The sequence below is a fragment of the Tyto alba genome, unplaced genomic scaffold (assembly GCF_018691265.1).
Source record: "Tyto alba isolate M040663 unplaced genomic scaffold, T.alba_DEE_v4.0 Super-Scaffold_9, whole genome shotgun sequence".
NCBI classification, from domain to species: domain Eukaryota; kingdom Metazoa; phylum Chordata; class Aves; order Strigiformes; family Tytonidae; genus Tyto; species Tyto alba.
This window is the reverse complement of record NW_024881330.1, coordinates 184,834-198,589: the sequence shown is the minus strand read 5'-3', so window position 1 is coordinate 198,589 and position 13,756 is coordinate 184,834. Positions and strand designations below refer to the sequence as shown.

The following is a 13,756-nucleotide window of genomic DNA, read 5'->3' as shown; positions in this document are numbered from 1 at the left end:
TTTATAGCTTGGCCCAGGCAAGACATATTTTTTATTGCTTTCTCACAGATTTGCAGCCCCCAACTTCCTTAGTTTGGATGGCATTGAGATGTATAGCTCTGATCTGTATAGTGATTTCTGTATTAGGACAGTTTCTTACGAAGAGAATAAAAAGAACCAAAGACCCTACTGGGGAAGTGGGCAGGGCTGAGATTCTGCCCTTGTGTAAAGTGAGAGACAGCCACCCCTGTTTGGGGAAGTGGAAGTTGGAGTTGGTAGGGTGAGACCAAGAGCTGAGGACGCATAAACACCTGGGCTATGTCAGAAGAACTGACTCCTGGTTTTGTGGGGTTGCAGATTGCAGCCTTTTGTATCACCAGGTAGTAATGTGTTTGTAAACTCAGGGCCCATCCTTGGACCACCAGTCTTGACAGGCTTTGGTTCCTGTGAAGGCTTCTTGTAGTATCTTGCCTAGTAAGCTTCTTGTCCGTATGTCTTGACCTCTTCTGAGACATTGTGCCAGTGTTGTCTTTCCCTTTTCTCTTAAGCCGCATGGGTATCCCATTCGGGGAAACTGAGGCTGTTGACTTTGTCATTCCTGCCCCTCCCTACATCTGTGCTACACCTACCCCCCGAATATGTATTGTCCTCTGCTGACTCTCCTGCTATCTGTTAATCTGTGCCTAGGTCCCCATCCTTGGTATAAAAATGGGCAGCAGTGTTAAGGTGTGGCTTGTCATCTGTCATGTTTTTGCTCAAAGAATGTTTTATGGTGGGAGGAAGAGAAGGCAAATTTGTGATAGAGTGGAAACTGGCCACTTTGAGACTGCTGGTGCTACTAAACCTGGTTTCCTGATGCGGATGATCTGGCTTGGGGAAGGGTACCAACTCCCCTAAACTGCTTGGCACAGAGGGACTATGAAAAAGGTCAGGATTGCTCCACCTGTTTTAGGAGTTATTAAAAATTACATAATTTGTGAGATGTGTGTCCCAGATGCTAACCTTCTGTTCTGTCTTTCTTTTTTTTTTCTCTCTCTTCCCCTCTCTACTTCTTGTATCTTGCAGTTCACTCTCCTTCCTTGTCAAGTTAGAACAGTTGGATCTTGGTGGCAATGACCTGGAAGTACTGGTAGGTGAGGGATGGTGGGGAGGGAGTATGGGTGGTTGGTAGGGGCAGAACCCTGTACCTTTGTGGAAGCAAGTGGTTTTTCATCTGAAACACAAAGAAATAGACCTGCAGGTTGTTTGGGAAGATTCTGATGTGCCCACCATGGTCTATTCATTGTTCCCAGCATAATGTTCTCTTCATGTGTTGACCCTTGTGTCTTGCTTCCTGCTGTCTTCGTGCACAACTTGCTTTGCTCTTTCCAAGCAGTTTTGCTCTGGGATGTTAGTTCTTGCTATCTAACTGCCTAAGGATCTTTCCTTTCCAGTGACACTCTGCTAACTTAATTTCTCTTCTGTGTTGCGTTGCCCCAGGCTGTTGGTTTTCACTTCTGCTAGGCCAACTTTCCACCTTTCTCTTCTGATTTGATTGCTGCAAAGTGCACAACCATGCCATGTTGTTCCTGGCAGTGAAGTCATCCAGGCACGGGGTGTGTGCCCTCTGGACTGGGATGCTTCCACGGAGGGCTCTGAGTGCAAGCATGCTGAGAGCCAGTGCACAGTTTGGAAATTCAACTTGTCTTGACATTCAGGGGCATCCAGTAATATTCTTTAATTTTGCAGCTATGGATTAAGCTGTTACTGAATCCTGCACTTAATGTTCTGGAATGCTTTTTGGCAGAAACCCATCTAAATTGGAAGGCAAAAGAGTTTGTGCAGCTTGCTATGCACAAGGCTGCAGCTTGCTTGTGAGAACAGTTGTCGTGACATTTGAACCACACTCCAGTGGTGCATTAACTCCAAACCCAAATTGTAATCAGTCTGTGTGGTGCTTCTGGAGTGATGCTATGAACGTAGGTCTACCATTGCTGATGGTGCTGCCATATTGTGTTGAGTTGGTCAGTGTTATCCAAATGTTTGTTTTCATGTCTGAGAGGAGGAAGAGGAGACTCATTTCTTCTGTAAGGCCAGAATTTCCAAAACCCTGTTTAGTTCTTGTCTTGCCTTCTACCAGACAGTCCTGGCTGTTGTCTTCCATGTTTCCTGTCGGGACCTTTTGCAGCCAGTATGCCCTCCCAGACATTTCCAAACATGTGCTGCTATATTGTGGCACACCAGCACGTTATAACCCATTTGGTGAATGGTTCTAGGAGATGTGAAAGCAATAACAATGTCTAGCTTGCCGAGGTGTGTTGTGATTTGTAGCATCCTAAAGCAGCTTCTTCCCTGTGGAAGGGATTGATGCTATTATTGTCCTGTTCTGTTACAGCCAGATACTCTGGGAGCGCTACCAAACCTACGTGAGCTTTGGTTGGACCGGAACCAGCTCTCAGCCCTGCCACCAGTGAGTACCTGTTCAGGGCCACTGATTCACCACTTTGCTCCCTTCCTCAGCTGCCCCCTCAAGCCCTAGTATCTCCTTTCTGATCCTAGGAGCTGGGCAATCTCCGCCGCTTGGTCTGTCTGGATGTGTCAGAGAACAAGCTGGAGCAGTTGCCCAACGAGGTCAGTGGGCTAGTAGCACTGACGGACTTGCTCCTGTCACAGAACCTGTTGGAATGCATTCCAGATGGGATTGGTGAGTATCACAGGATGGGGAGCAGTGCAGGGACTTCACTGTCTTGGCAGGGCCGAATTGAGGCAAGATTGTATGTAACAAGGTATTAGGGCTTGATGGACGTAGTCACAGTACTTGAGTGCAGAAGTGGTAGATGATACTGGTGAGCAGAACTCTACAGGATGAGTTCAGGTTCTTTATCTGCATTATGCATGGGTGAAACCTGTGAACAAGCCTGGTGGGGAAGAAAGGTAATGCCTGTATTATTAGGTTACATAATCCCTGATGGGAAGCATTTCAGCCAGATAAACATAGAACAGCATCATTATCTCTGTGGCATAGTTCACACCTAACTTGTTGCCCTGGCCAGGTCAGCTGAAGCAGCTCTCCATCCTCAAGGTGGACCAGAATCGGCTGACAGAGGTGACAGAGTCAATTGGGGACTGTGAAAATCTGTCAGAACTCATCTTGACAGAGAACATGCTGACAGTAAGTACACCAGCAGCCACGCTGCCTCTCCAGTGCTGTTCAGTTTAGCCACATGCCAGGGATCTTTCCCATCTTTTGGACTCTGAGCCGGATTCCTGAGCATGTTCCAGCTTCTCTCCCTTCAGCTGCTGTGGTGCACAGAGTTTCACCTAGCTCACAGGCTCTTGAGAAGACCTTGGTGGAATCTGCTTTCTCTCACTTTTTTTTTTTTTTTTTTTTTTTTTTCCTCTGAAAAATTATCTAGAATGGCTAGGATGCTTGCTCTAGGATAGCTAATCCTGAAGAAGCCCCTCTGATCTGATGCAAGCAGGACTACATCAAAGGCTGTGTTTGATGAGGGGCCATGGAATAGTGTAGTTTAAAATGGTCCTGCTCCAAACTGCTTATGATTTGATTGTTAAAACATAAGTATTGGGAATGGACAGATGAACAAGAGAAAAATCTTGACCAGTGGTGTTCTGAGTGTGCTGTGCTGATGTGAAGAGTTAGCACATAACAGTCTGTGAACCTGAGGGAAAACCTGTCCCAAAGTTGTAGTGAGAACTTTATCAAAAATTTGTCTGTTAGGACAGAAAGCAGTTTTTTTCTCCCCAGGTAGAGGTCTTTATACGTTGTATTCAGGTGCTTTTATCTCTTGCAACTACTGAATCATCTCCTTCGTAGGCCTTACCAAAGTCCCTGGGCAAGCTGGCTAAGCTGACAAACCTGAATGTGGATCGGAACCGGCTAACATCCCTTCCAGCTGAGATCGGAGGCTGTGCCAATCTGAACGTGTTGTCCTTGCGAGACAATCGCCTGGCCCTCCTGCCACCAGAGCTTGCCAACACCACTGAGCTTCACGTCCTGGATGTAGCTGGGAACAGGTCAGCAGCAGGAAGGGTAAACAGGCTTGTAGACATGTTCCTAAGGAGTCTGCTGTGAAGGAACAGCATGGTCAGTGCCCTGGTGTGTTTTGGGAGACAGTGGATCTGTGCTAATCCCAGGATCTTCGGTTTGGAGAAGCCCAGACTGGCTGCTTAGGGCTCTGGAAAGAGGGCGTGTGTCTCAAGTTTTGCCTGTTAACCCTTCTCTGCATTACTTGAATACAGGGAAGAACTAATGCAGAAGTGTGGGGGCATTTTGCCATGCGTGAAACAAAGATCAAGGGAAGTCTCTGGTCCACTGTTGACCCTCCTGTAGATTTTGTGGTTTTGTGTCATCAGTCCTCAGGTGATTGGTGCCACAGCCTTGTTTGAAGTGTGCACAATCCCACAGCAGTACAAGTTTCTGTGATCAGTTTTGAAAGATTCTTAAGATTTTAGCTGCAGTTTGGTTAGCTAAGGCTGGTATTTTCTGTAGCAGTTGGAAGGTGACCAGAGCTTCTGTTTGGAATGCTCTCTATATACTGGTCTGTGACAGCATAATTTTTCTGTCTTCAGACCCCATTTTCACATTCTTGATGGGAGTTGTCCTCTGCTAAAAACTGATGAGGGTGGGCTACTGGAATCCAGTGTGTGGCTGTGGCAGAGCCATATGGAGCATGAGCCAGCTGCTTCGGTGTGTCTGAGAGTGAGGGATCCTACAGTGGCTCGGCTCTGTCCTTTTCCAATGCAGGTGAGGCAGTCTGGAGCTGAGTTGAAGTTCCTTCATTACCAAGTAAGTTTAACCAGCAGTTCTTCTTTTCTTTTGCAGACTGCAGAACTTGCCACTTGCTTTGACAAATCTTAACCTGAAAGCCCTGTGGCTGGCAGAAAATCAGTCCCAGCCCATGCTGAAATTCCAGACAGAGGATGATGAAAAGACAGGAGAAAAAGTTCTCACTTGTTACCTGCTTCCCCAGCAGCCCTCTCCTAGCCTAGGTAAGAGTCTGCATTATGGACGCTGTCTGCAGTACCGTGGGCTCTGGAGAATGCTGTAGGGAAGAGGCACTGACCCTTCCTCTCTGCTTGGTTGGACTGTTCATTATTGTGATACTGGCAGCAGACCTAGGCTCCTGAATGGCTGGTGGCAACTTTCCAAGGCAGAGATTGTTAAAACTGAGAAATTGCTTCTCTGCCAGGTGGTAGAGAAGCTGCAGCCTAGTCTTCAAGTCTTCTGCTTTGATCTATTGACTGAGTAGTTAATTTTCTGTAAGGTTTTCTTCCTGTCGTGATAATATTCTTGTGTCAGTACTTGATTCATGTTTTAATCCTACCTTTTTCCTTAGTTCTTGGGTAGGGAGTGCTAGAGCTGAACCATCAAGATCCTTTTGTAGAGGCTGCTGTAGATCTGGTGGGGGACGTACAAGAAGTGACAAGATCTGGAGGCTACATCCTTTGTCCCCAGGGCCTCTGTGGTTTGATGCCATAGGCAAATACAACAGAAGTGCCCTAATGTGTTGAGAACTGTCTTTCATTCAAGCAAGCCTACAGCCCTGCTCATTCAGAAAATAGCTCCCACTGTGTTATCTTTGTCCACAGAGAATCTTTTGCAGAACAGTGTGGATGACAGCTGGACAGACACCAATTTAAACAGAGTCAGTGTGATTCAGTTCCTGGATGAACCCAAAGTAGATGATGAAGATGAGTCTGGAGCTGAGAGACGGGTAAGGAGTTTCTGGAGGCTTGTTAGCTCCCCATGGAGATGTAGGCACAATCTAAATTTTTTTTTCTAAGATGGGGAGCCATTATGGTGTTCATGTTTCACCCTGAAATACTGCTGCAGATGTGTACTATGTTTTTGCAGTCCGAAGGGCATTTGCTGCCCTGAGGAGACAAGCAGGTATGAAAGAGAATTTCCTGAGAGTTTTTGCGCAGATATACGTTTTGAGAGCTGTCCCATGGGAGTTGAGCTGTGGCTGACAATCTGTCCATGGAGTGTTGAGATAATCCAGAGATCTTAATGGCCAGAGCACTGTCAGGACTGGATTTTAGTTGACCCCACTCATGGGGAAGAGCTGCACAGCCAAACTCAAGCCAGGCAGTCTCCACCCCTCCAGGCAGGGAGCCAGATGCAAGCCTGTGCTGTGGAGTATCCTATTACTAAAGTATCTAAACGCTGTAGACAACCAGCCTTAAAAAAATATGGAATATCATTTTGCTTTAATTGCAGATGCAAAGGGCAGGATAAAAGTTTCAGTTTTCAGCAAGTACTCTGTTGGTTTAAATCTCCTGCAGGATTTTTTCCCCTTTTTATCTTGTGGCGAGGGATTCTCTTGAGATCTGAATCCTTCCAATAAATTGTATTTGCATCTGTCCTTGCAGCATGTATATGCTGCTGGTGTTTGGAGGTTTTGTGGGGTTTTTTTGATTGTTTTTAACATCGTTATTAATTTAAGAATACTGGTTTTCTTGACTCTTAGCTGGGATGGAACTAGCTAAGTATCACAAATTCTGGTAGCATATGTGCTTGTCAGATGTGTTAAGAAACACCAGAGGGATTAAGATGATGTTCCACCTGTGTGTTCCTTTAGGGGTTTCTGTGTTGACAGTTTTGCATTTACTAAGTCTGAAGAACAATTAAAAACTCTGTCTCTACAGTTCCTCCCAACCCCTCTGTCAGATGGAGAGTAGGATAATGTCTGAGAGAGAGCTCTGAGAAGTGTTACGTGCCTCCATTTATTTCCTCTTCACAGCTACAGACTATCGTAGTGGAGGGGCCCAGACATGACATTGAGGTCATGTCCGGCCGGGGATCTAGCACTCTGATAAAACATGTTGTTTGAAGTGCTTCAGTCCTGAGGCGTGGCCTGTGCTGCTCTGACTGTTGAATCTCCTGCTCTGGGCAGGGCTTACAGCGCAGAGCAACCCCTCATCCCAGTGAACTGAAGGTTATGAAGAAAGTGATTGAAGTTCGGCGCAATGAGGTACATGCTGCAAAGCCTGATACGGACCTGAATTCTCCTAACTCAGAAGTGAGTGCTGTTCACTAAGAAATGGATAACCATAGCAAACATGTGTTGGACTTGGGGAATGGGGAGGCAGCGTGTATAAGCTGGGCAGAACGAACTTACTTCTGGGAAAGATTGGAAGGATTGCCTGGATTCTAAAGGCTGGAATCTGCCTTGTGGTGTCAGCTGGGGCCACTGAGATAGGGCAAGAGATGCAACCAGGAGACAGAGAATGGCCTAAGGGGAATTGTGTGCATTGGAACCACTTCTGTCATAACACAGGGAGAGGGAAAGAAGGCTCTGATATTCCCAGTGAAGAATAATGGGAACAGGAGTGCTTGGAGGAAACATTTTACTGCCCAGGCGTGATACTAAGAATAAATGCCTACAAACATGGTGGAACAAGGGTGGACCTAGGTGAGATGTAGCAGGCTTGGCAGGCAAAGCAGAGGGCAGCCTGAAGAAAAAGCTGGTTCTGTTGGTACTGGTTCATACCCTACCTCACACCGGTCACACTGCCTTGTTCCATCTGCTGCTTTGGTTTCCATCTTAACTTTTACAATCCTATACTTAGGAGAAGAGGCTGAGCGCCGTGTCAAATCGCAGTGAGGACTCCCACCTTTCCAACAGCACTGCCTCTGCTGACTTTAGGGCAGAGGAGCAGGGAGAGGAGGGAGAGAGGAGCTGGCCAAATGGGCAGGTGCCTGAGATGCACAAGCTGGAGAAGGAAGCAAAGCCCCGAGCTGACGAGGAGCATAAAGAAGCTGCTGACCAAGAAGAGGAAGATGTGGAAGTGGAATACAATGAGGTAGGAGCCTAGGAACTGCAGCAGAGTCATGATAAAAAGTGGAAGGACTTGAAAGTTTCAGAGAAAATGGTAAATGGATGTAGAGAGTGTGATTTGGGCATCAGTGGAGGCAAATACAGGCTGTGGAGTCCAAGTATAAGCAGAGATTCAGGCAGTCTGTGGGAACTGTGTCCATGGGAGACTAGAAAGGACAGTATGGGAGCCAGACAGAGACTGAGAAAATCAGGGTTACAGTTTAAGTGCCCTCAGTTGCTGGAGCAGACAGAAGGTGTGTCTGAGTGAAGGAGTTAATACAGAAAAAGGCAAGTATGATGAAATTTTAACATGTATTCTTGCATCTTATTTAGCATAAAAGCAGCAACACTGGCTTTGCCTGTTTTGGTAGTGGGGGGACAGAAAGTTTCTGCACTGTTCCCAGATATACCTGTTACCTAATGTTCACAACCTTTCTGGGGCTTTGCCGTTGTAGCCTACTGTACACTTTGCTGAGGACACACTAATACGGAGTGAGGATGAGGATGAGGATGAAGAACGACCATTCCCAGTGGAGAAACAGAGGCTTATCCGCAAGGACACACCCCATTATAAGAAACACTTTAAGATAACTAAACTGCCCAAGCCAGAGGCAGTGGTGGCACTCCTGCAGGGACTGAACAGTGATGGAGTCCCCAAAGAGGAAGAGGAGTTAGGAGGCTGCAATAACAACACAGAGCCTGAGGAGCAGGAGGAAGTGTGGGATGAGGATGACAGAAAGAATGGAACTTTATCTGCTCAGCCATCAGTGAAGGTAAAGTCTTGTGGGGAGGGGGAAAGGTCAGAGGGGTGCCAGACCTCCCTTCCGCTACTTTGAACTATCAACCAGGTGCTTGTGTTACCAATTAAAACATTGCAAGAGGCTCCAGCACTTCAGGAGAGACATGCTGAGGGTGGGAGAGCTGAAGGTCGTTCTGGGGCTCATATGATCGTCCAAGAGCTGTGCCGTGTTGCTTATGTCTGACTCTTCGCGCTGTATCCAGATTCTTGCACCTCCCCATTATGTGTGGTGATGTGTTCTGTGCTGCAAGAACAGTTCTTTTGTCCCATCATTGACAGGTTTTTTCATTCCTTTCATTCACCTCCTTGCTTGCTGGTTGTTGCACCTCGTTTGCAACAGGATGAGCTTTATCCCTGGATCTAATCTCAGGCTGATGTTCAGGCTGCTCTACACTTGTCTTTCTGCTACAGTGCCTCTTGGAGAGGAGTGGGTAGTGAGAGGAGACAGGAGCGTGCCCCTCTGGTTCCACCCTGTGCTTGCACCAGTGCAGATGCAATCCGATGAAGTGTTCACTGGGATTTAGGGGAACTCATACTCTGGAGTTTTGCCATTGCCATGAGGCCACGATGGGCCCTTCTGGTTATGCTGGGGCTGATGAGATAGAAAGTCCTTGGCTCTACTCAGCTGAACCACCATGTTGGTTAGGGACACACGGAGATTCTTGCTTGAGGAACATTCTCACAGTGGAATAGGAAGATACCGATGAGGGACACTGCATGAGGTTAGACCAATTCTTGAAGTTGGTGTGATGGTTTTGTGAGGGGCATTTGGCAGGCAGAGATTAGGGTGTGGCTGAACCTCCATCATAGTCTGACACCAACAGATTTCATGGATGAGATGTGGGTCTCTGAAGATGCTAGAGTAAAGTCTTCTCTTGCTCTTACTGCACACACTCCAGACTGTTGGGATCATTTCTACCCCATGCTGGAGTTCACGTTGCTCAGGGGAAGGTTCTTGTATTCAAGTTTGCTTTGGAGCCTTTCTCTCAGTGGATGGTTGCCTTGCTGTAGCAGAGCTGATACAGCTTGTTTGTGGAGTTGTTCAGAATGAAAAGGAGTTGCTGCTGCTTGTAAGAATGTGTGAAGCCATCTTGAGTCCCCTTCATTCAAGACCTGCCGTACTTGGGGAAATGCCCTCACCCAAAAAGCTTATTTTAGTCAGGGACTCAGTGCTGAGGAGGCACTGACCCATTGGCAAAACCTGTAAAGCCTACATAGGCATTGAGACCACAGGTTTGGTGTATCTATCAGAAAGTTACCTTTGTTATCAGCTAAGCCTTCTGCCCGGAAATCAGTTTTCCTTTTTGGGGGGCTGGGTTGGTTGCCTGCTCCATGAAGGCAGGTTTATTAGCTTGCTTCCTGAACTATCTTCCAGAAGTGAGAATGTGGGGACCAGTGTCCCTGTGCAGTGGAGTTTCAAGTAGGAGGTGCTGCATACATGCATTAAGGGAGGAGGTAAGAGGGTGTGCAGGAAACTGAATCCTTAAACCAGAGGGGTTTTTTTGCAGATGGTTGGTTTTAAAGAGAATTTCCAAGGTTTCCTGCATTTGGGAGCAAGCTCCCTGTGTGTCTGGCAGGATGCACTGTTCCACCGGAGGCTCTTCCATTTGCAAGAGAGACCAGTGCAGTTTGATTTGAGATCGCTTCATTCCTGTGCAGCAGCTGGGTGGCACCAGAGGTCGCTTTGTGCTTTTCTCCTTTGTTGTTTAATCCTTCCTTCTTCACTGAATGACTTGGTACAGAGGGTGTAAAATCAGCTAATAGTGTTTAGCTTGTGAGCTTGGTGGTGACAGCCTCAGAGTGCCAACACAGACAAAATATGGCCTTAAAGATGCAGTTTCCAGTTAGCTGGTCCAAAGAGTGCTGACACTCTGCATGTTGTGAGTCCCAGGAGCAGCCCTGTCGCTCTACTCGCTGGTAGGTGGTAATCAGGAGTGGTGTGAGTGGGGTCTGCTCTGGTGCTGTGTGGCCAGACCTGTCAGAGTGGTGTGCGTTTGTGTGTTGGGTGGTGGTGGTAGTGGTGGCGGGTTTGGTTTATGCTCCACTAATCCGCATGCCTCTTTGCTGGTTCCTGTCCTAACAGGGGGTGTCGTTTGATCAAGCCAATAATCTGCTGATTGAACCTGCTCGCATTGAGGAGGAAGAGGTCTGTACCACTCCTACTGTTCTCTCTCTGCCAAAAATCATTCAGTCTGCTTGATTTGCTTCCCAGGCTCACCCATTGTTGTAGGGGAAACTGATCTCTCTGGGTCAAGTGGCTTCTGGACCTGACTGATCACAAACACACAATGATTGTTTCCTCCCCTGCTTTCACCTCCTTTCCCTACTTTTCCATACCTGAGGTGAGAATGGCTGCTGCAGATCAGGAGTGAGATGGAAGGAATATAAAAAAAACAAAGGGGGCTGAGATGGAAAGTTCAGTTCCTGTTTGCTGTGCACTGAGGAAGGAGAAGGTGGAAGAAAATAAATGCATACTGCTGGGAGTGGTAGGTAACCCTGAAGGAGTAGAGGCCTCACAAATTTGCTGTGTGCCATGTATGACCCTTTGGGAGAGGGAGGAGGATCTAACTCAGGACACTCTGCCATTGCATGAGAAAGGTGGACTGGAGCTAATGATTCATGTATCTCACACAGCCCCAACTGTAGAATCTCCTCAAGTCTTCACGTGCAGCACTTTGGGATGTCAGAAAAGGGGCAAGTGCCACCAGGGGGTCCATAAAGCCCTGGCACATGTATGGTCTTCTGTGCCAAAGTTTAAAGTCCTGTGTCTTGCTGCCTTAGCTCAGCCTCTTGTTTCCACGTTTTGAGTAGGCTTGACTGATTCTTTGGGTCAGTGGGATTTCTGCAGGCAGTGTTACTGAGGAACTGTTGGAAGCAGAGTGCTTCTGCCACTGGCAAGAGGCAGAAGCTGTTGTCAGTACTAATGGCTTGCATGAAGGTTTCTTCCCTTAGGACAGTACAATGGTACCAGACTCATGTATTACATGGGAGTGCTGGCTTGACTGTCGTTGTGAACTTGGCACTTTGCTACTCCCTCGGGTGTAAAATGGAGGCTTTTCTTTCTTGATTTTCTGGGAGGGAGATGACAGATCACACCACTTCAGCGAAACACAAGCTGGCTCAGATGTGGTCCACTGTCAGTGTGTCCTGAAGATTTGTCTATCTTGGCTCTAGATCACTGAAAGGCATTAATATTTCTTGTGTTTCTCTTTTGCATAGCTCTTCTGTCTCTCAGAGACAAAACTGAGTATAGCCAGGTGCTTCCTGTTTCCTCATTTGGGAAAACACTTCTCTTGGCCCTTCTTTCCAGCTGTTAGATGTCATGTTCCATTTGCAGGAGCACCTTGCTCCTTGAGGTGCAGTGGCCCAGAAACCCTCAGTCCTGTGTCAGGAAACTGTCTGCCTGCCTCTTCCTCGGCTCCTGCCTGTGGTCCACCTGCATCTGATGGAAGTGCTGAGATCTTCTCTGCGGTGGCTGGAGATGGCAGCTGGTTAGAGGCACCAGGTCTGCTCTGGTGTCCCTGCAGCGTAATCTTCTTTGTACAAATCTGTTCCCTCACTGTGAAGAGCAGTGTTGGTAGTGCAGCTCCCAAGGACAAACCTAGTAGAGATCCACCAGATGGGTGGTGGTAGCTGAAGTCGCCCCAGAGGAGACCAGCTTTGGGAAGCAGTTGCTTGTCCTACAGCTCTGGTGGAGTGGTCAGCTCAGTGGATATTTGCTGACCTCTTCAGTCAGTGATACTCAGCCATTTTAGTGGAATCGTGCAGGGCACCTACCAGAACTGCAGCTCATGTGGAAGATTCAGTCTTCAGAAACATCAGTGAAAGCAAACTGTGGGACTCGGGCTGAGAAGAGTGCTGTAAGCAAGAGCTGAACTTGGGCACTGCGCAGTTAGGACACCTCACTTGTACTGAGAGGGGTGCCCTTGCCATCTTTCCTAACATGTCAGCTGTGAAACACATGTGCCTCTTGGTGGATAGTTGGAGGACAACAGAAGAAATATTCAGGGCCTTAAAGACTACTTAGCATCCAAGTAGAGAACTAGCTTGGGAAGGGAGTGATCCCAGAAATAGCATCTGCCTGCTGTTTCAAGGGATGATTTCATGTCCTTGAGAAGAGCCTGTTATAGCTAAAGCAATGGCCTGATGAAACTGAGCAAGACCACTGCAGAGTGGAGAGCCTGGTGCCCCTTGAGCAGCACAGTTTAAGTTCATAATGCTGTTATCACATTATTTGTATTATTTTATACACCTCTTAGAGAAAAAGAACTACTGATTTTGTGTTCTTTAAGCCTAACCCACAATTCTTAGCCGAAGACTAACCTTGCCAGAGTAGAACTGGAGACATCTGCCTAACTTCTGTCAGTGCCCCAGCATCAGGGCGTAGAGAACCTGGTGCTATGTATGCAGCTGGTACTTCCAGAGCTCCTTTAGCTGTTAGTGCGGATGGGACTCTACTACAGTGAAATAAATCATTTTGTTAAAGCACATGATATCTGATAGTGGATATCTGGATTCTACTGCTGACTCTGTTTCCAGTGTTTTGTCTCAGGCTCCATCTGCACTGCAGAAATGGCTGTATCTGGGTTGTAGGAAGGCTTTTGGAAGAGAAAAGAAGCATATCAAGATGCTATTTGAAGGCATGGCATTGCACCTGAAGTATGTTTGCTTTCAGATAATTTTTGAAGAAACAGTCCAGAGAGAGCTGCTGTGCAGATTGAAGATAATAGTGGAAAGAGGGCCCCAAATTCTGTTTAAGTGACCAGTGCTTCTTTGTCTGCAGTAATGGCTGATGTCATTCCTCTGTGTTTGCATGTCTTCTGCAGAGCACCTGAAAATACAGGAGTCATGAAGAGCTCTGCACTGACAAAACTTGTGCTGACTGAGGAGCTTTATAGGTTTTTGCTTCTGCCAGGATGCTTTCTCCCAGCTGTACATGGCTGTCTAGAAAGGATATGCTGTTAATTTCCCTTCCTAGGAAAAAGATAGGCTAATCTTAGATGTTCAGAGTGCCTTGCTGGAGGGTGGAAAAGATCCTGCCAGCTGCTTCTGCTCAGATGTCGTATCCTGTTGCTCTGGAGTCAGAAGCAAGTCAGGTCTTCTTAAAGGAGTCTTGTCCTGTGGAAATTGCTGTGAAATACTACCATTTGTGTTTGAA

General features: G+C 47.1%; 1 protein-coding gene across 23 annotated transcripts in view; it reads left to right on the top strand.

Annotated features, from left to right (window-relative positions):
* Positions 1 to 13,756, top strand: part of SCRIB (scribble planar cell polarity protein) — a 112,171-nt gene that overhangs the window by 27,996 nt on the left and 70,419 nt on the right. For 22 of the 23 annotated variants that reach the window (XM_042785775.1, XM_042785772.1, XM_042785763.1 and 19 more), the window contains exons 6-16: positions 1,045 to 1,108; positions 2,354 to 2,428; positions 2,518 to 2,662; positions 3,012 to 3,130; positions 3,794 to 3,993; positions 4,802 to 4,968; positions 5,569 to 5,693; positions 6,876 to 7,001; positions 7,552 to 7,785; positions 8,255 to 8,572; positions 10,682 to 10,744. In XM_042785775.1, the coding sequence (XP_042641709.1) occupies positions 1,045 to 1,108; positions 2,354 to 2,428; positions 2,518 to 2,662; positions 3,012 to 3,130; positions 3,794 to 3,993; positions 4,802 to 4,968; positions 5,569 to 5,693; positions 6,876 to 7,001; positions 7,552 to 7,785; positions 8,255 to 8,572; positions 10,682 to 10,744 (1,636 nt within the window). The remainder of the gene's footprint in view (positions 1 to 1,044; positions 1,109 to 2,353; positions 2,429 to 2,517; positions 2,663 to 3,011; positions 3,131 to 3,793; positions 3,994 to 4,801; positions 4,969 to 5,568; positions 5,694 to 6,875; positions 7,002 to 7,551; positions 7,786 to 8,254; positions 8,573 to 10,681; positions 10,745 to 13,756) is intronic. The other variant, XM_042785761.1, reaches the window with a different exon arrangement.